This window comes from Diceros bicornis, chromosome 23 (assembly GCF_020826845.1).
Source record: "Diceros bicornis minor isolate mBicDic1 chromosome 23, mDicBic1.mat.cur, whole genome shotgun sequence".
NCBI lineage: Eukaryota > Metazoa > Chordata > Mammalia > Perissodactyla > Rhinocerotidae > Diceros > Diceros bicornis.
In genome coordinates, this window is record NC_080762.1 from 45,071,876 (window position 1) to 45,092,462 (window position 20,587).

General features: G+C 39.4%; 2 protein-coding genes across 2 annotated transcripts in view; both read right to left on the minus strand.

Moving 5' to 3' along the window:
* SLC35A1 (solute carrier family 35 member A1) overlaps nt 1-7,460 on the minus strand; it is a 31,380-nt gene extending 23,920 nt beyond the window's left edge. Inside the window, exons 1-2 of the mRNA XM_058566664.1 lie at nt 7,413-7,460; nt 2,633-2,810 (exon numbers count right to left, since the gene is read on the minus strand). Of these exons, the coding sequence (XP_058422647.1) occupies nt 2,633-2,810; nt 7,413-7,428 (194 nt within the window). The 5' untranslated portion in view covers nt 7,429-7,460. The remainder of the gene's footprint in view (nt 1-2,632; nt 2,811-7,412) is intronic.
* A 6,366-nt stretch (nt 7,461-13,826) lies between these two features.
* Nucleotides 13,827-20,587, minus strand: part of CFAP206 (cilia and flagella associated protein 206) — a 31,826-nt gene continuing 25,065 nt past the window's right edge. Inside the window, exons 12-13 of the mRNA XM_058566659.1 lie at nt 18,372-18,515; nt 13,827-14,214 (exon numbers count right to left, since the gene is read on the minus strand). Of these exons, the coding sequence (XP_058422642.1) occupies nt 13,984-14,214; nt 18,372-18,515 (375 nt within the window). The 3' untranslated portion in view covers nt 13,827-13,983. The remainder of the gene's footprint in view (nt 14,215-18,371; nt 18,516-20,587) is intronic.

The following is a 20,587-nucleotide window of genomic DNA, read 5'->3' on the forward strand; positions in this document are numbered from 1 at the left end:
ACCACAGCATGGCTACTGAGACAAGTAGTGTAGGTCCACGCCCAGGAACCGAACCTAGGCCACCAAAGTGGAAAGCGCTGAACTTAACCACTAGGCCACTAGGGCTGGCCCTCTTTGTGTTTTAAATGATTCTTCTTCACAGCCAAATTCTTGTTAGCCATATAATATCAAATGCCAACCACCAAAACTGAGTACATCATAATTCTTTACTTTTTCCTTATTATCCCTGGTCCTTGTGTACTCTGCAGGTAAATGCTCACAAAATAGCCCTTTTTGTGAGCCTCTACACTATGCTGGTGACAGACACAGCAACTACTTAGTGATGACGATGATGATGTTGATGAAGTACAGTATTTGGTTTTCCGCACTGTTGTTATTTCAACACCATTATTTGACTTGTCTGGTGAATTTTTAGAAATTTTTCTGCTTTTAATTGATGTAATTTCCAAAAAAGTTTCCACAAAACAAACTACAACTGACCATACCCATAATGATGAACAGCTGAAGAATAATAAATACTATACACCAAGCAATGCAAAGCTGGAAAAGCATTGAAATAAAACAAGTCTATGCAGGTGGCTTGGCAGAACATAAGCCCAACTGTGAGTTACACCAAAGGGCTGACTGTTTTTTGCACAATGGTTTTTAAAAATTCTTAATGGTTACAAAACAACTGAACCATGATTTGATCTTACAGTTTAAAATAAGTGATTTCATGCTTGACAGTCCCATTTCATTCCTGAGTCACAATCTGTTCTCCTTATGGACGTCAGGGAATAAGGAGAAGAAATGTGTTTCCCTGTCCCTCTTCTTCCAGTACCCCTATATCTGTCTTAAAAGCAGCTAAGCCTTGGGTCGGCCCCGTGGCTTAGCAGTTAAGTGCGCACGCTCTGCTGCTGGCAGCCCGGGTTCGGATCCCAGGCGCGCACCGACGGACTGCTTCTCCAGCCATGCTGAGGCTGCGTCCCACATACAGCAACTAGAAGGATGTGCAGCTATGACATACAACTATCTACTGGGGCTTTGGGGAAAAAAATAAATAAATAAATAAATAATTATTTAAAAAAAAAGGCAGCTAAGCCTTAAATGTTATTAATTTATTAACTAAGGTTGTTACATGGAAGCTGTTCTGGGGTTTTAAACAGAGACATTTTTGCCTTTGGAACATTGCCTTTTAAAGCATCTCATTTATCTGACATTATCCAGAATGAAGAATCCCCTAAAGAAAGCCAAATTTCCATAAAAATGAATCTTAAGTAAGAAACTGTGAAAGGCCTGAGATTTTACCCTACTTGCAACCTAACAAGATAGGCTGCCATAGTATCTCAGCCTACAACGTAAATTTTAAACTCAAATATATTAAAGCTTTCCACCATCTAGCCTCAAGTTATTTTTCTGTTCTTTTTTCCCTCCTCAAACCATTTTTAGAGTATTTTTTTTCACATGATTATTTGTAATCATGTGTGTGTTTACTGGTTTATTTTCTGTCTCTTCCACTAAACCTAAGTTGCAAGCAAGCAGGATTTCATTCATACCTGTATATCCAGCACCTATTATAAAACTGTCACATAGAAATCACTTAATAAATATTTGTTAAATGAAGTTTAAAAGTGTTTAGGTATAATTTGTTTCTACCTAAAAGCCTACACACATGCTAGTCCTCACTGGTTCCCCACTCTCACCAACTCACATCTTGAAACCTGTATGAATTCTCACCTGTCCACACAACCCAGATGGGTCCCCATCTCATTAAATCTTTCCCCAAGTAATTTCTTACAGGATTTTACTTAATTGTCACACCCCTATATTATTTCCTCCAATTAAAAAATGAAGAAACTAAAGCTTAGAGAGGTTAAGAAATGTGTGCAGAGTCATAATTAAAGTGAGTCTAGGATTAAAATTAGGTCTGTGTCACTCCAAAGGCCCTCGTCTGAACCCCCTCTCATACTCCATCCTGAGCTAAAACAATTCCCATATGATGTTGCAAAGCCCAGTGCTACCACATGTTCAGAGGGTAATACTGAAGAACCTCAGATACTATGTAAAATAAGAGTAATTATAGTACTTACCTAAAAAATGAATGAAGATGAAATGAGATAATTAGTGAAAAGCACTTAGCACAGTGCTACCACTTAACACCGGAAACACTCAAGAAATGTTAACTATTATCATTATATCCCTCTAGAACAGAGGCCAGCAAATTTGTTCTGTAAGGGCCAAATGGTAAATAGTTTAGGCTCTGTGAGCTGTACAGTCTCTGCTGCAAACAAACAGGCACAAGCTGGATTTGGCCCATGAGCCATAATTTGCCAACCTCTGCTTTAGAGCAGGGTTCTTCAATCTCAGCACTACTGACATTTGGGGCTGGAGAATTCTTCATTGTGGAAGGCTGTCTTGTACACTGTAGGATGTTTAGCAGCATCCTTGGCCTCTACCCACTGGATGCCAATGGCATCCTCCAAGTTGGAACAACCAAAAGTATCTCCTAGTGTGTAAAATCGCCCAGAGTTGAGAAACACTGCTATAGAGCAATCAAACATATAAAGATGCAGCTTGAACTTTCCAATAAAGAAAATACCTTAACTAAGTGGAAAAATAATAACTTAATACACTAAAAAGTATTTATACTCACTTAGCTAAAATTCCCACACTTAGCAATAACTTTATAACTTCTGTGATACACACGGCTGTGGATGAAAAGTAGAGTTCTTTGTCTGATGTCCTTGTGTATCTTAAAGCTATGGTATAAGTTGCAGCCACCAGGGTCATCACTGTCAAGCAGTATAACTTGAATAATAAACTGACATTTTCTGGAAAATATGTGTAACAAAGATATTATTTAGTAGACAATATTATGTATATAAAAGTTAATCAATGTTATACTTCAAAATGCTTTCCAATTTCAAGCACAAAATATTTTAAATTCCATGATATTTAAAAATTTATTTCAAAACAATACTTTCCAATTACATGAACACAAACAAACATACATATACAAAATATAAGTGACTTTAAATATCCACTGGTTAGGGACAGATTTTGTTCCTGGGGAATGCCTCAATGGCAAGATTATGTGGCATACTGACTCCAGTTTGGGATGTTATAAATTACATATTTTATATGTCCTTATAATTCAAACTTATGAAAGCAAAGCACAAAAGCAGGATGAACCCAATTACAGCAATATACATTCTAAATTTAAAGACAGCAGAAAGAAAACAAAAGGAGTAATTGAGTGATAAAAGTGAGGCTTAATATAGAACTTTATCATAATAAAAAACAAATCATCTGGCCTCTCATTTCATAGCATTATACAGAAAATATTTCATAACACAAAAGAGTATTAAGAATGAAGCTCTCTAAAACTTGAAATGTAGGAAATACATACAACTTATAGACACTCAATTTAAGAACTGCTGGCAAGTATATCTGAGCAGCAGTCATCACAGGCAGGGCCGGCCCAGCACTTTCAATAAAACCGCGAGCACCGGGGTACAGGTCTCCCTCATACTTCTGTCCTCCCAGCCCTGCTCTGCCACTGCCATCACCCAAGGCTCAGATGATTTCTACTTTCTTTACCCACCTCCCACCTCTCATCCCCCAGCACTCCTTAACCTTCTTTCAAATCTTCAGGCTCAGGTTAAATAGGAATCAGCAAATTTTTTCTGTAAAGGGCTAACAGTAAATATTTTAGGCTTTTCAGACCAGAAGGCAAAATCAAGGATATCATATAGGTATTTAGGTAACAAGAGAGAAAAGAAAGTTTCACAATTTTTTTGACAAATTGAAAATATAATAATAACTGAGTACAATGCTTTATAATATATGTCTACTATTGAGAAGAATGGAATTCTTTTTGGGGGGTAACATTTCACTTCTTGGTCTTCCAAGTTAGTCTTCCATCAAATCAATCGAAAATGTCCATCTGTAAAAACCATTTTTAGCTCTGGGCCGTACAGAAACAAGTGACAGACTGGATTTGGACAGCAGGCCATACTTTGACAACTCAAGTTAAGAATCGGAGGGACACAGGGTGACTCTGGACTGCTACTGTAACTGTGTTAATGCGTTAAGCATGCCTCTTTTCACTGCTTTGGGAGCCTAACCCCAATTCAAAGATGACTTTTATAGGGAAATAAAATAGGAGTTTCAAAGAGATTATCTTTAGATATGGTAAGGTAGGAACTTATAAGAAAATAGGTGGTTCTTTTTAAAAGAAAATAGACATAAATATTTTCCCCTGGGTGAATTAAAGAATTATTTGTAAATTGTAGGCAAATTTTAAAAATAATATCAGGTTTCAACTAAAAAGTAATATGGTATAACAGAAGAAATAGAGCTCCTATCTGCCTAAACTTTCTTTCCAAAAGGGCTGAGGAGCCAAAAAGCAATGTTGATGTAAAAGGAAGTGAAGGAGACCACTACAGTACTTCCTTTGTTTTAAAACTTTCCTACACAAGGAAAAAAATGTATGTCTTCAAAAATAAACAGCAATAACAACTTTACTGGACAGGAGAAGCACTTCCCATCTTCTAGATAAGGGGTAAGCAAACTATAGCTCACGGTTCATTTTTTATATGGCCTGCAAGCTCAGAATAGTTTTACATTTTTAAGTGGTTGGGGAAAAAAAGGTTTTCAATAACCAAATAACCTTTTGTGACACATGAAAATTATATGAAATTCAAATTTCAGTGTCCATAAATAAAGTTTTATTGGAACACAGCCATGCTCATTTGTTTCCTAATTGTCTATGGCTACTTTCTGCCCTGCGACAGCACAGTTGAGTAGTTATGATAGAGACCATCCAGCCCTTTACAGAAATAAAAGTTTGCCAACCCATGTCCCAGGTTATCAACACTTTCATAAATAAGAGAGGCAACACTGCCAAACTAAAACTACTTCATTTTAGCTATTTTTTAGATTCCTGATTCCAAAAACAACATACTGAATATTTAACACTAAAGCAAATATTTATAGCCTACAAACATACTCTGACCTATAATTGTTATTGTCGTCAACTTTGAAAGTATAACTACTTGCATAGTGATTCTATGGGCATATATATTATATTCTTGAACGTAACTACTGATCTAAATGGAAGAGTAATCAAATAAGTTTGGATATCTGTAAAACATACAGGGCTTGGTATGGAATACCACTTAAAAAACATATAAACTTTTAAAAAATACTTAATGCTTTTAAGTATTATTTTCTCTAATTTCAGTCTTAACATTAGATCAAAATATTTCTTCTTCACTGTATTCACCAATTCTCTAGTAAAGAAACTTCACTTATTAGCAATTTTGATCTTTTCAGGGTAATAGCAAAAGTTCATGACACGTAATCACTGTAAATTTTGCTGAGTATTCAATCATGCCTGGGGCCAGTAACTGTAAACCCAGCCCTCAACTCAACTGCACTATTGAACTGGCTCTTCTGCATTGTTTTCTGCTTCTCACCAAGTTCTCATTAGCTCCCATGAATTATTTCTGTGTAGAAAATGCCCCCCAAAAGAAATTTACAGTCTGAAGCTATGTATTTTTTTCAGTTATATTTTACTGTATTTTAGAGGAGATGTTGGGGCCTAGAGCAGGCCACCCCAAAATATCCCATAATAGCATATTGATTATTTTGAATTAAAGTTACTTGAGAAGCACAAAGGGCATTCTGATCCTCCTGTTTCCCCTGAATGCAGGAAATAAATCTGCCACGTGAAAAGTGCTCTCTCTACATCCTTATCACCAGAGCTAGGGAATTCAGGCAAGAAGCCAGCATAAACAAACCTTGCTAATTTACTACCTCAAGCCTAAACTCCGCTTAAATTCTTCACTAATTACATACCCACATCTAAGTTTCTTTGTTCTGTCACTCTTCACAAATTTATTGTTTCTTTGTGTAAAAGATATATATGCTGCCTGCTTTGTTCACTCTCTGAGCATTTCTGTATGATCTCTAATCTGTACTTATTAAACTGGGTTTTTCTCCTGTTAATCTGGTCTTGTATCAATTTTATTATTAGTCCAACCATAAGACCACAAGAAGGGAAGAAAGGGGATTTTCCCCACCCCAACAGGGATATTATTTGTAACATCTGAGAACCCGGAAATTCAGGAGGTCCCAGATAAATAAATCCTTTGGGAATATGGGGAAGCTATGGAAACTGCAGTTTTGTTCGTATAATACATTTCCAGCGGGCATATAAGATTTATAACATGACTAAAGCACAGCAACTATGTATTGGCAACAAGCCTAAACCTAAATTGTTGCAACTATTTCAGATGATTTGACTTATGTAGTTCTGCTCATCATTAATCTTGCTGGTCCCCATTCTATGTTAGTTATCAAAACAATTCTATTTTTTTCCTGTACTTCCTGCGTTGCTACAAAACGACTCTTAAGGTTGGACTTACTTGAAATGGGAGAATCCATAAGAGAAGCAGACGCAGCTGCAGACAAGGCCCCTTGTCTGGAGGGCTTGAAGGATAAACGTGGGCTCTCTAACCAAGAAAATAACTCAGCACCCATGCAAAATGATATTCTTTAAATATTTGTTCAACATTTATTCAGAGGTGAAGCCAAGAGCTCCATGGGAGAAGGGCAGGTAAAGAATCCGGTTGTGGCCCAGCCTCTCCTAGCTACGCCTCTACGGTCCAGAAATGCAGCTCTGGTCCTAACTTAGTCCACCCAGCAAAACAAAAGTGCTGCGGAGTTCTTCAGACTCGCTCTCACGAAACGGCAATTAGTCATCAAACATTATTACTCTAATGTGCCATCCCTGGGGGAAGGAGGATGTAGCTCACCCTCCACCCAAAATATGAAAGCGTTCCTTCTAACTACAGACAACATTCCCCTGGGAGGCACTCTGTTATAACGACTGCTTTCTCCGTCCCGTTACGGGGTCAGTGCTGTTTAACTGCCCCGCGAGGTCTTTAGCGGCTGTTACAGGGACCAGCCGCTGCTCAGGCTCTGCCCCCGGAGCATCCCCAGGGCAGGAGGCGCAGCGGAGGCCGAGGGCGGGGACCCGGCCGGGACCGAGAACGCTCTGCCTCCCGCGGCGCGATGCGGGTCCAGCCCGGGACCTGCGCCCCGGCCCCTCTCCGGTCCGCCGCAGCCCGGGCCTGTCGGGATTCGGTTCCCACCCACCGCCAGCACCCGGAGGCAGGCGGTCTCGGGCCGCCGACCTGCCCCGCGCGGAGCCGGCCTCGGGGAAGGCAGCCGCAGTGGGAGAGCAGCTGCCCCCGCTCCCTGACCGCGGCGGCTCCACACCAACTCCTGCAGCCCGACGCCTCAGCCTGGCCCCGGGGCCCCGTGGGCGCGGAGGGGGCTCGGCCGCCGACAGGCGCGGACAAGCGCTGACGCTAGCCGGCCACTGCCCCCCGCGGGCTCCCCCGTCCCGGCGGCCCCGGCCTCACCTCTTGCGGCAGCCATCCTCCCCCGACAGCCCCGCGCGGAACTGACGCGCGCCCCCTACGCGCGCCCCGCGCCGGACACCGGGGCCCGCCTCCCGCGGTCATAGAGACGAAACCGCTTGGCCTAGAGCGCCTTGCCGGCCGCCGGCCGGCCGACCAGGCAAGCACAAAAATTAGGCTCGGGAATCCCAGCTACTCCCGAAAATGGGAAGACCCGGATGGAGGAGAGGCCTTTACGGCCGAGTCCTTGCACACAAGTGCGCAAGACTCGATTAGAAGGCGTTGTTCTGTAAACTACACCTCCCGGCCGGCTGAGGACGCCAAGTCAAGGGAGGGAGCTTTGCCTTCTGGGAATCGTAGTCCACACTGAGGTGATTTGGCGGCAAATAAGGATTTGGGGTTAGACAGTGATTCATGCCTGTCAAAGCTGTTGTAGAAGCTCCCAGAGCTCTTAAAGTAACAGAAACTACTTTCGGCAACTTTTGTAACTTCCATCTCGCTCATTATCTTCCATTACTTTACCTCTTATTTAAACTTAATATAATTTATATTACATATTGTTCAGAAGTCTTGTGCCTGTGTCCTTAATTGTCAGCCCTGTCATTGATTATATTTACCTAGCCAGACATTCTAACTACATGATCTTCGCACAAGAAAAAAACTTCAAAAATATTAGACGTGTCAACAGGCATTTACTTCAACCGCTCTGATCTCCAATTTCACTAGAGGATATTAATTAGCAAAAACGATGTTAGAAATAATTCATTGGCAAAATGAATGGCTTTAAGATATGTGGATTGGTTAAAAATACTATAAAGGTACCTCAGCCTTTACAGGTACAGGGGTACAAGATTCTGAGATGCCCAGCAGCCCACATCTTCTACAGCATGATCTTTCCCCAAAAAGACTTTTAGAGTTTTGGGTGGTTAATGTTATATACCATTGTCTTATCATTAGATATACATATAGATATATCTAGTCTATTAACATTATTGGAAAATTTTGCATGCCTTATTAGCATCACATTAATATTAGGAGAGGTTCCTAGGAGACCACAGTTGACTTTGTAGAGTTAGATGTTTGATTAATCTCATTTTGGAACAGTGTTGGACCTTCCCTCTACCTGGTTGTATGTATGGTGCTCACTGGTGCCAATCATCTCTTCCTGTAATTGGCACAGTTCCCACTTGGGGAATTATTCAGTTCCCTATTGTGTATGCTCTTATACATACACTTAAACAAAAAATGCATATGTGTACTTGAAATTAATTTTAAAAATTAAAAATATTCTATCACACATTCCTTCTTTTGTTTTACAACTACTACTTTGTACAGTTAATTTATTTCTTCCCATTTTGGAGTATCATTATAGTCTCAACTTACTTCAATGAACTATAATTATTCTCCTTTTGATGCTCAAATTGTCCCAGTATGGGCCTTGTAAGCCTACTTCTTTCTTTAATTTTGCCCAAGATTTTTGAAGCATTTTTGATTTCTGGCAACAGCAAGAGGTTCCAGGCCAATCTTGATTTTTCCCTATCCGAGGTAGAGGAATCGACTACACCTAAAGGAACTATGGTTCCTTCTGGTGGAGAACAGTATTATACACACACACACACACACACACACACACACAAACTAAGCACGATTAGGGTGGTGGGTAAAATTCTGTTGGGCCATTTTTGTGGCGTTTCTGGTTCACATAACAAACATATCATGCTGCTGAACTCTACTTTTCGTATAAATTTTCATTGCTCACAAAGACTTTCTACTCCATTGGCATGAACCTTGACTAGATTTTGATGCCTCTTGTACTAACCTGATCAGCCCAAGACCGCCAGGGACAAACCTATAGTCAGATAGAGTCAGAACTATTGACCCATTTCAGTAGGGAAAATGCACACCAGAGGAACCGTGGGATGTCTTAGGAAACAAAGGAAAAGATCGAGTTATAGAATCTGGGGGAAGGATGGACTTAGGTGAAATTTAAAGGAAGCAGTGTTTTGACAGATTCAAAGCAGGGCTGTGAGTAAAGAGGTCAACATCAGGTCTGGACTGCAGAATAGTCTCAGGATCCTGTTTCTTGGAAACTACAAAGTTACTATAGATGTGGACTGTGGTATTCAGGAGCCGCTTAAATGAAGGCTTTGCACCTAGGTTGGAAATTGAGGCTGCTTCTTTGCGTCAAAGTGACTTAAATCCTCCCAGCAAGAGTGGGGTGTTTCATTCTTACTGATATAATTTCAACAGCAAGTTTCCTAATAGTGTATGATTTTAGAGGACAAAATTTTTCAGTGAATTAGAAAGTAGACACTCAAAAGAGGGGTTGTTGTTATACTTTACAGCTGCAGCATATCCTTGGGAGAATTATTATTTCCTGTTACCTTTGCAGCTGGTGTTTCTTCTTGTTATCCCAGCCCAATGAATGGCCAAGTGGATATTTACACTCTTAGTTGGAGCTAATTTCTACTTTCTCATTCTGAATTATCGCAAGTCCCAGAGGAAAAAATATTGGCTTAATGTGTTTCTTTTATGTATGCCTAGCTCAATATACAACCCTGGTTAGTGCAAGCAGCAGCGATCTTCAGCATGTGGACCACAAGGCCATTTGCCTGATAATGAGCTAACTTTTCAGTGCCTCAAGCAGCTATTGCTATGGCCATTTGAGACCCTAATGATATGCCTGATTGTCACCATCAAGCTGCAGTGTTTGCCCTGCTCACTTCTATCTCTGCTCAGTCATCAGAGCTACCCTAGTCTCAGTGAATTGTATAAAAGGAAGCCCAGTACTATATCCATTGGAAATAAAGTAAAAGTGTAAACTTAATTAAACAAAAAGGCTGTGCAGTAAGCAAATACCAAAAAGCTTAAGGAGGTTATAGTTTAACTCAAATATTGTAGCTATATAATAGATTATTAAAAGTGGTAAGGTTTAAAGTATAGTAAACCATTAACCATAAGAACATTATTAATAAATGCAAGTACCTCAACACAATTGTTTCCATGACAGTTTAAGCATTTTACTCTCATTCGGCCATTAAGAAAACTATCCAAAACCAATTTATTGTTATTTTAAAACAATTGTTTCCTATGGTGTAATATTACTAAAGACAAGCCAGATGAATTGTTGCATTTTATAACTGAGAAAATAAAAAACACAAGGGGATGATGTAAATTCAGTGTCTGCACTAGGAGAGTTAAACATAAGTAATAATCATCAACATCTAAACATTCCTTATTTGGGCTTAACTCTCCCTTGCCTCTGTTTCCTTTTTAAGTTACCATAAGCTCATTTTTCTTTTCCTGCCAAACAGTCACTGATATGTAGTCTGTACTTATTTATACTATTTTCTGCAATCTTATTTCTACTCAAGCCAACTCTTAAAACAGAGCTCGGCAGTTGCCTACTCCATTGACCTTTTCTGATTCTTCATCCTCTTTTGTTTATTCATCAGACATTTATTGAGAGCCATAATGTGCTAAGCATTATTCTAGGCACTGAGAGCTAGAAAACAGAAAGTGGGAAAAATGAGGATGAGACTGCAATAGAATGAGACACCAGAGATTCTTGCCTCCTTTTGCTGACATTGACAAAGCTCCTACCATAAGTGTTTATGTGTGTTAACCCATCTAGTCCTCTTGACAACCCACTGAGTTGGGAACTATTATTATCCCAATTCTTATGATAAAGAGACTGCAGCAGAGAGATATTAAGTAACAGCTAGTAAGTAGTAGACCTAGACTTTACTTCCATGAAATAAAGATTCCTTTATGTATTTTTCTACTCTTCTGACTGCTCCTCTGTCTTATTTTTGTCTCTTCCTCCTCAGGTCATCCCCACTCCCTTGGAGCTGAACTCCCAAATTATCTTCGTCCAGCTCAAATTCCAGCTCTGCTTTACTATTTTTGTCATCCCTTAAGCTCCAGTTTTCCTAGTACTGAACACGTTATCTTTTATCAACCAGTTCCTCTTCCCAATTATCCTTGGTCTCCTAGGGTAGAGACTCTAAGGTCAAATGTTCCCTTCCTGAGATTTTATATCCCCTTCATTAAATCTCACATTTGCCCCTTCACATCATCCATTACCACATGCCTTAATTCTTGCAACAGCTTCCTAGCCACCTCCCTCACTCCAGAATCCTCTCCCACAATCCACCTTCTTTCAAGAATCTGCAGCTTTTTTCTAATGTCCTACTATGGAAGTCAACACAGTCCTCTGCCTGGCTTTCAAAGTCCTACAAAAGCTATACCAACCCTGCTTATCCAATTTTATTTCCCACCACTTTCCAAAAAAAAAAAAAAAATGTCCTTTTTCCTGTTTTTCTCTCTCTTCTTTTCCACTAACTACTTTGCTGCTGAACTCTTTATCAACTCCCACCTTAACTGTTAAAATAATCACTCAGCCAAAACCTTGCTTCCAGTTTGTCCTTTCATTCATTCCCCCCTTTTTTTTCATTCATCCAACAAGATACTGTACAAATGCCAGTGATATAAAAATGACTAAAACACAGTTCAAATCTCAAGAAATTCATAATCTAACAGGGAGAATACAGACAAATACATATACACCTATTTACTTTAAGTGCTATGTAATAAGAGTATAAATAAAATCCAGTGAAAATCCAAAGGAAGAAGCAATGAATGCTCTCAAAAGTGATGGGGAAAACCTTCCCTGGAAAGGTAAGACCTGATCAGGCTGTTTGAGGACAAACAGAATTTCATGGGGGTGTCTGTGAAGCACATTCCAGGTGACAGAGTGAAAAGCAAGAGCAGAGAGTGGTGGTATTAAAGACCATGACATATTTGAAGAGTTGTGGTTCAATCTGCCTAATACGTATAGTGTGTGGAGAGAGCATGAGAGGGGCAGAAAATGAAACTGGAAGATAAATAGATATATTTTGAAAAGTCTTACATAATATGTGACGGAGTTTTTACTTTATCCCCTGGGTAATGGAAAAGAGTCTTGTTAGGTTTTTAAGCAAGGGAAGTGAAGGTCGGGGGGAGGGGGCCGGGTGACATGATCAGATTCATGTGTTAGAAAAATTATGCTGATGAGTGAGGTAACAGGACTAAGTCCTAAACTCCAGCAGTGGTGGTGAGAATAGGAAGATAGGATCCCAAAGACAAGTCAAGCCAGATCAACCGGGCTTGATGACTAAGCCAGATCAACTGGGTTAGATATAGGGGCTGAGAAAAAGACAATCAGGAAGTTTTTAATTTATGCTACTGAGTAGGTGGTGATGCCTTTGACCATAGACGGAAATTCAGAGGGAGAAACAAGTTTGGCAGAGAAAATGAGTTCAGCCTGTGACCTGCAGAAATGGGAGTGACCCTCCGACACTGGGTTCAGCATGTGGTTGGAAATCCTTAGAGAGCATGGGGCTTGGGTATTTGGTGGCGGTTCTGGGAGAGGATGAGTTTACCATTTGATCCAGCTCCCTTTACTCTGACTATGTTGTACTTACCAGGTGACTTTCTCATACTAAGTTTAGCTTTTCAAATTGGATTTGGTATTTCATTCACTTGGCAATTTTACTTTCAGCCTTAACTTGATAACCCTGAATTATGGCTTATCAGCCATTCTTTTCCGTGTTTAGGAATCTTGCAGAATCAAATGAAGGTTGATGGAACAGATAAAATCAAATTCCTGAATTTTGCAAACTTTAGTGTTAGCTCTAACCATCCCAGCTCCTTCAGGTACAGATCTCCACCCTGCCTCAACAGCCAGCCAGCCTATCTTGAACATCATTTTTAAACTACAGGGGTGAAAATCATGAAAACTTAGAAGTAGGTCTGTTTGAAGTTTACCTTTATAAGATCTGTGGAAAATGGGTTTTGAAACATATTCACATTATAAGTAACATTTAACCTACATAGAAAACAAATTATATACAAACACCTTAGTAAAAGTCACTTGGGCAGAAAAAATATGCAAAATACAAATAACCCCCCAGCTAGTAAAGCAGGTTTAACAGTCCCTCCACCTCGGAGCTTTTATTACCTATGAGTTGGTATTAGAAGTATGTAAGACAGTAATAAAAACACAGCTCTAAAATTTAGCTGTCAGTCATTCACAAGGTCCCTAAACACAACTGCCTAGGGGTCAGGCAAACAAGGCGCAGGAGAGGAGTGGGGCCTGTGAGGTAGCAGGACTTGAACTGGGAGTGCCTGTCCTATTAAAGGGCACAGCTGCTACGCACAGGAATGCTAGCCAAGTGTTGCCAGCAATTCTGATTTTTCTCAAGGGGCCAGAAATACAGATTTCATGTAAAATTTCCAGATAGCGTCATAATTTCAGCCTTAATGCTGCCCAACTCTTTGTAACAAATAAAAGATGAATGGACAGAGTTTTATCTTTCAATTTTAATAGAATGAAAAATGTGTTACAGAAAACAATTTTTAGTGTTTTGTAGCAGTTTGACGGTGAATATAAGTGAGAATCCAAAAAACAGTCACACAACCAATGACTGTGCCAGCCCCACAAAGTTAACATTTTCATGGATGCAAAGATACTTTTAACTACTTGCCATTGTTCATAATGTGGTGACACTACTTTAAAAATTATGGTCTCTAATTAGGTTTCATCGACAGCTCTAGTTAAGTTCACCTTGACCCCATGGGTGGTTTTAGTCGGGCCCCCCCGGAGACCAGCTATATAAATCTGGGGCCTGGGCACTCTGGTGCTGCCTTCCCTTGTAGACTGCGTGCTGGCATCCTTTGAAGAGTACACCTGTGAACAATTTTCTCTTCTCATGTGACTAAGATCAGTTTGTACCGAGTGAGTAACTTTCTGACGCAAATTGGCCTAAGCAGAAAGAGAATACACAGGAATTAACATTTTTCTAAAGAATAAATCATGTCTGCCTAACCTTTTTTCCTGATCCACAAATAAATTAGTCCTACAGCATAGCATTTTCCTACAAAACATTAGAACATTAGAAAATCTAGAACATAATAGAAAATGAATATCCTTTGCCAAAAAGTAGGAAAATATATAAAATGTTGAAAATGGATCCAAAGAAAGAACATACAGATTCAGACTTACAGTGAGCTCAATTATTTGTTAATCTAATCTTCTAATTCCTCCACTGTTATACTTTGACATTCATACAACTTGGATTTTTCAACCATACTTGGTTTGTTGTTGTTGTTGTTGTTGTTGTTGTTGTTGTTGTTGAAGATCAGCCCTGAGCTAACATCTGATGCCAATCCTCCTCTTTTTTCTGAGGAAGATTGGCCCTGGGCTAACATCCGTGCCCGTCTTCCTCCACTTTATATGGGACGCCGCCACAGCATGGCCTGACAAGCGGTGCGTCCCTACGCGCCCAGGATCTGAACTGGCGAACCCCGGGCCGCCGCATCGGAGCACGCACACTTAACCACTTGCGCCACCAGGCCGGCCCCTGGTTTGTTTTTTTAAAAGACAAAAATTTAAGATTTCCATTGTCTTTTTTAAAAGGGCTTCACCCAAAACTTTTAATATAAAAAGTTCTAATGTTTTCAGATTATATTTTACATTATTCTACATTTTGCTGACTTCTTTTATGGACTGCTAGTGAACATGAAGTTAAACAGATTACTCAGGCTGGGAAGCAAGGAGGAGCTGACAAAAAGAAGAGGAGTTACTGAAGTTATGGTGAAGTCCAAGAAAAAACTCAGAAGGCGTTAGAGCATGTGAATTACGAAGGAGAGATCTGAGATTTGAGGAAACATTTCAGATTTTGAGATACTAGGTGACTGAGAACCGAAACTACTCCCCCCCACCACCCCTCCCACAACTTACTGTCTACACTGACAGGACTTTACTACTCCCTTGTCTTCATTAGCATCATTTTACTATTCCAAGAGACTCTTGCCAAAGCAAATAAATTGATTGCTCATTACAGAACATCCTAAAAGATGCATCAACTCTTCAGTAGTAAGCATCAACACACAGGTTAAGCCCTAAGATTCTTGGCATCTCGTGCCTCCTAAATCTTCACCTTTTTATTCCTATCAGTGCTGGACTGCTTTTTCATGATTTTTACCCAATCCAATTCAAGCCTCCATCTCACTCCCTGACCTACCCCTGGCATTGAAAGACCTGCCTTCAACCAAACTTCAAATTCTCAATAAATTCTCAATAAACTCTGACCTTGCCGTTCCTCCTCTGAGACACTTTCAAAGCAGCAGGTTGTGTTGGTAACAGGTGGGGAGTTGGCATTCAACATGAGGCAATTCCAGGGGATAATTAGGTCTCAGGTGGGAATCAGAATGAAGTGAAGGTTGAGGAATGAGAAGAGAGGGCTCAGTCAGTATGAAGTGCAGCCCCACAGAATACCCCATTCTCTTAACATTTCCAGTCCAGACTGATGCTGTCACCTTCCCCTCTCACATCCTATCCAAGCATCAGTCCCCTCTTCTCCTTTGCCTATTTGTATCTCAAGAGCAACTTAAAACGTCACCTAAGTCAACTGCTATATACCACTTACCAAGAGGTACTGAAATATTTTTAGTGTATCAATGTCACTTGCTAGACTATTAATTCCTGAAGAACAAAGTACCAGCCACTGTCACTTAATGACAGGGATACGTTCTGAGAAATGCATCGTTAGGTGATTTCATTGTTGTGCGAACATCAGAGAGTGTACTTACACAAACCTATATGGTATAGCCGACTACACACCTAGCCTATATGATGGTCTAGCCTATTGCTCCTAAGCTACAGACCTGTACAGCATGTTACTGTACTGAGTACCACAAGCAACTGTAACACAGTGGTAGGTATTTGTATATCTAAACATATCTATACATAGAAAAGGTACAGTAAAAATATGGTATAGAAGATAAGAAGATGGTACACCTGTATAGGGCACTTACCATGAATGGAGCCTGCAGGACTGGGAGTTGCTCTGGGTGAGTCAGTGAGTGAGTGGTGAGTGAATGTGAAGGTCTAGGAGAGGACTGTACACTCCTGTAGACTTTATAAACACTGGACACTTAGGCTACACTAAATTTATAAGAAAATATTTTTCTTTCTTCAATAATAAATTAACCTTAGCTTACTATAACTTTTTTACTTTATAAACTTTTTAATTTTTTTAACTTGTTGACTCTTTTGTAATGACACTTAGCTTAAAACACAAACACATTGTACAGCTGTACAAAAATATTTTTTCTTTATATCCTTATTCTATGATCTTTTTCTATTTTTAAAATTTTACTTTTTTACTTTTAAACGTTTTAAAGCATTTTTTTGGTAAAAACTAAGACACAAACACATATTAGCCTAGGCCTGCACAGGGTCAGGATCATCAATATCACTGTCTTCCACCTCCACATCTTGTCCCACTGGAAGGTCGTCAGGGGCAGTAACATGCATGGAGCTGTCATCTCCTATGATGACAATGCTTTCTTCTGGAATACCTCCTGAAGAACTTGAAGGTTTGCTGACACCAGCATCACCACGAACATGTGAGTAATGCATTGTGCTATGACATTACAATGGCTACAACATCACTAGGCAAGAGGAATTTTTCATTTCCTTTATAATCTTATGGGACCACCACTGTATATGCGGTCTGTCATTGACTGAAACATTGTTATGTGGCACATGACTGTGGTGGGATGTATATGTTACCCAGTACGTATCTGAGGAGCTCAAGTGAGTTTAGTAGATAATAGAAAAGAATATGGGGATGGAGCTTCAGGAAATATAGAAGAGTAACTGATAGGAATGTTAATGGAACAACGGTCTGGAAGATATACTGGGAAGCTGAAGCTTCCTCATCCCAGGAAATCAGGGGGCTGAAGAGCTGCCATCAGAGAGAGTGGCAGGGCAATGATGTGGTTAGTAAAAAGCCTGTGAGAGACTGAATATACAAATGGACAAAGGATAGACCTAATATGACAACAGAACTCGGATCCACAGCCTCTAGCTATAGCAATCGGCCCAGAACAGTCAGGAATTGGCCGGCTTCCCTATTTTTTTGCTGCCCCACCTTCCAACTCAGGACCAACCAGAGCAAGTCAAATATGCTCATCAAACCGATCACATAAGATGCCCTGGTTCAAGTTAGCCCGCCTCCAGTTTCTCCAGGTCAACAGCCTCCCATCAGAGGACACCTGAAGCCTTCCCCTTTTCACTGTAAAGCTTTCCCACTCCCTTGTCTGCCTCTGAGTCTCTGCCAAACGCAAGTGATGGTGGCTAACTCCCCTGCTATAGCAAGCTCTGAATAAACAGCCTCTGTTCTCATTTGGGTAGTCTTCGTTTATTTCCACACCTGATTTCAGTTAAAGAGATGGATAAAACATACTAAGAAAAGGCTATAGCTGTAAAAAGAGTTTGTTTCCTTCATACTACAAATATTTGTTGTTTAAAATGACAAGATACTATAAAAAGGATGAGTGAGGGGAATTCCACTGAGTTGGACAGGAAAGAGAATTTCAAAGACAGCCTCTAAGGGTAGGCACCTATTGTGATCAAGGTGACTGAGAATCAGAAGGACAAGGGATCCAAGTGTCTGGGGAGAACATATTGACAATAAGAGGGGACAGTATGTGTGATATAACAAAGGTAACATTCTTTTCCTCAAAAAAAGTCCAAAAAACAAAGGTATACTTTAAATGATTAGAAATAGTTGCGAGTGCTTTAAATATTAGCACGTCAGATTAGCACAATAGATTAAAACTGTTATATAGATCAATAGAGATAGAGTGTGCACAACTATCATTGTTCTATACTGGCTGGTATAATTTGAGAATAGTTTCATGCTTCTGTATTTCTACATATGCTTAAAATTAGAAGACAATCTTACAATGTAAAGCTGGCAAATTATAAATTATACGAATTATTTATATGTTAGCAAAGAACTCTGTACAATTCATTATTTTATATAAATAATTTAACTTACCAACTCTATGAGTAACAACACATTAAAATTTCCAAACCTATAAATAATTTTAGAAAATACTGTTACAAACCAATTTTATAGCTTTTCTTCTTAATTCCCATTCATTCCACTCATATGATCTCACAATTGTTGGTGGCAATATGTGTGTATCCGTCTGTGTGCCACTTTCACACTTTGTAATTGGTTTTATATAATGTTTGTCAACATCTTTCATCTAAAGAAATGGAGTTTTGTAATTAATATTTGTAAAAAATAAAAATTATTTACAGATAACTAAAATATTTAGCTAAAACTGACAAAAGATTAGAAAAACAAGAATTTTTGAACACGGAATACACCTATAAATACCAGCAGAGAAAATAAGCTCATAGTTAGCGAGCTAAATCTAACTATTTTCCTGGGCATTATAGCTTTGTGCCTGATTTTGTGAACTTAGTGTAGGAAGTGTATTTTGAAAGGGGAAAATCTAACATCACTCATGCCCAAGTCAAATGCCCCTCTCCGATTTTCACAATTGGTAGCACAAGTGAATACTTTGTTGGAAATAGATTGAAGTTTAAAATAGCTATTAAATATCAGGTATAAGTCACATTTGTTTAAAGTATTGGAACATCTTTAGGATACATCTTAAACTCAAACTATGCATACACAGCAAATTATTATCCAAAGTGATTTTGTTTTAGTTTAATATGTTGACTTTCTGCTGGGTCACCCAGAAGCCGCACTATTCAAATATTAAGTATTCAGTAATTCCATGCTAAACAAGATATAATTATGCTGGATATGAATTTGCTGGAGGGGGTGGTAGAGGTTTAAGGAACTCGGGGTCATAGTAAAGAGAAGGGAGAAGAGATTAACTTCTTCCCCCAAATCAAGCAATAGATAATCAGTGAGTGCCTACCATTTAACATAAGACATCACTGTTGCCTTCAGAATGATCTCATGATATAGTTGGCTAGATAAAAACATGCTGAAAAGATAATTAACAATATTATACAATACATGTAAATGGCAAGTAAATAATTATAAGGACTATAGCATTGAAATGTGGAGGGAGAAAACTGGCTTCCATAGGTATTGAAGGTCGCTGAAGAACAGCTGAGGATTAAATACACAGAAAGAAAGGGAAAAACAAGACCAGATATGTTGTGGTACATTCATACTATGAAATACTACTAAGCAGTAAAAAGCAACAAACTATTGATACACTCAGAATTACGCTGAGTTCAAAAAGCCAATCTCAAAAGGTTACGTACTGCATGATTCCATTTATATAACATTCTAGAAATGACAAAATTCTAGAAATGGAGAACAGATTAGTAGTTGCCAGGGGAGAGGGTGGGGTGGGAGAGAAATGGGTGTGGCTATAAAGGGGCAACATGAGGGATCTTTGTGGTGATGGAAATGTTCTATATCTTGATTGTATCAATATTCTGTTTGTGATGTTTCTATTGTTGGAAACTGAATAAAGGGTATAAGGCTTCAAAAAAAAAAAAAAAAGACCAGATATGTAGGGGAAAATTGTTCTTTAATGGAAAACTATGCATTGTCTAGACACCTTTCTGCTTATCTGATTTTAGCCTTTCATTGTCTTTTTTTTTTTTTTTTGTGAGGAAGATCAGCCCTGAGCTAACATCTGTGCTAATCCTCCTCTTTTTGCTGAGGGAGACTGGCTCTGAGCCGACATCTATTGCCAACCCTCCTCCTTTTTTTTTTTTACCCCCCAAAGCCCCAGTAGATAGTTGTATGTCATAGTCGCACATCCTTCTAGTTGCTGTATGTGGGACGCAGCCTCAGCGTGGCCGGAGAAGCGGTGCGTCGGTGCGCGCCCGGGATCCGAAGCCGGGCCGCCAGTAGTGGAGCGCGCTCTTAACCGCTGAGCCACGGGCCGGCCTCATTGTCTTTGAACTCTGTTACAGCTCTATAAATAAGTGGTAGCAAAGCCAAACAATTCTTGCCTATAGACATGCAAATTCATAATCCCTTCAAGATTTTTTATGGAATTTGACAACGTAATTCTCAAATTTATGTGGAAAGTAGAGAGTCAAGTATAGTCAAGATTCTTTAGAGAAGGGTGGGAGAACTTACTCTACCAGATAGCAAGACTTACTATAAAGCTTATTTATCTTATTTATCTTACCACAGCTTTATAAAGACTTATTTATCTTACTATAGCTTTATAAGATAAAGGTACAGGAATTTTGTAAAAATTGAATAATTTAACAGAATAGAGAGCCTGGAAAATAAGCCCATGCATATAAGACACTGTAGCTCAGTAGGGAAAGG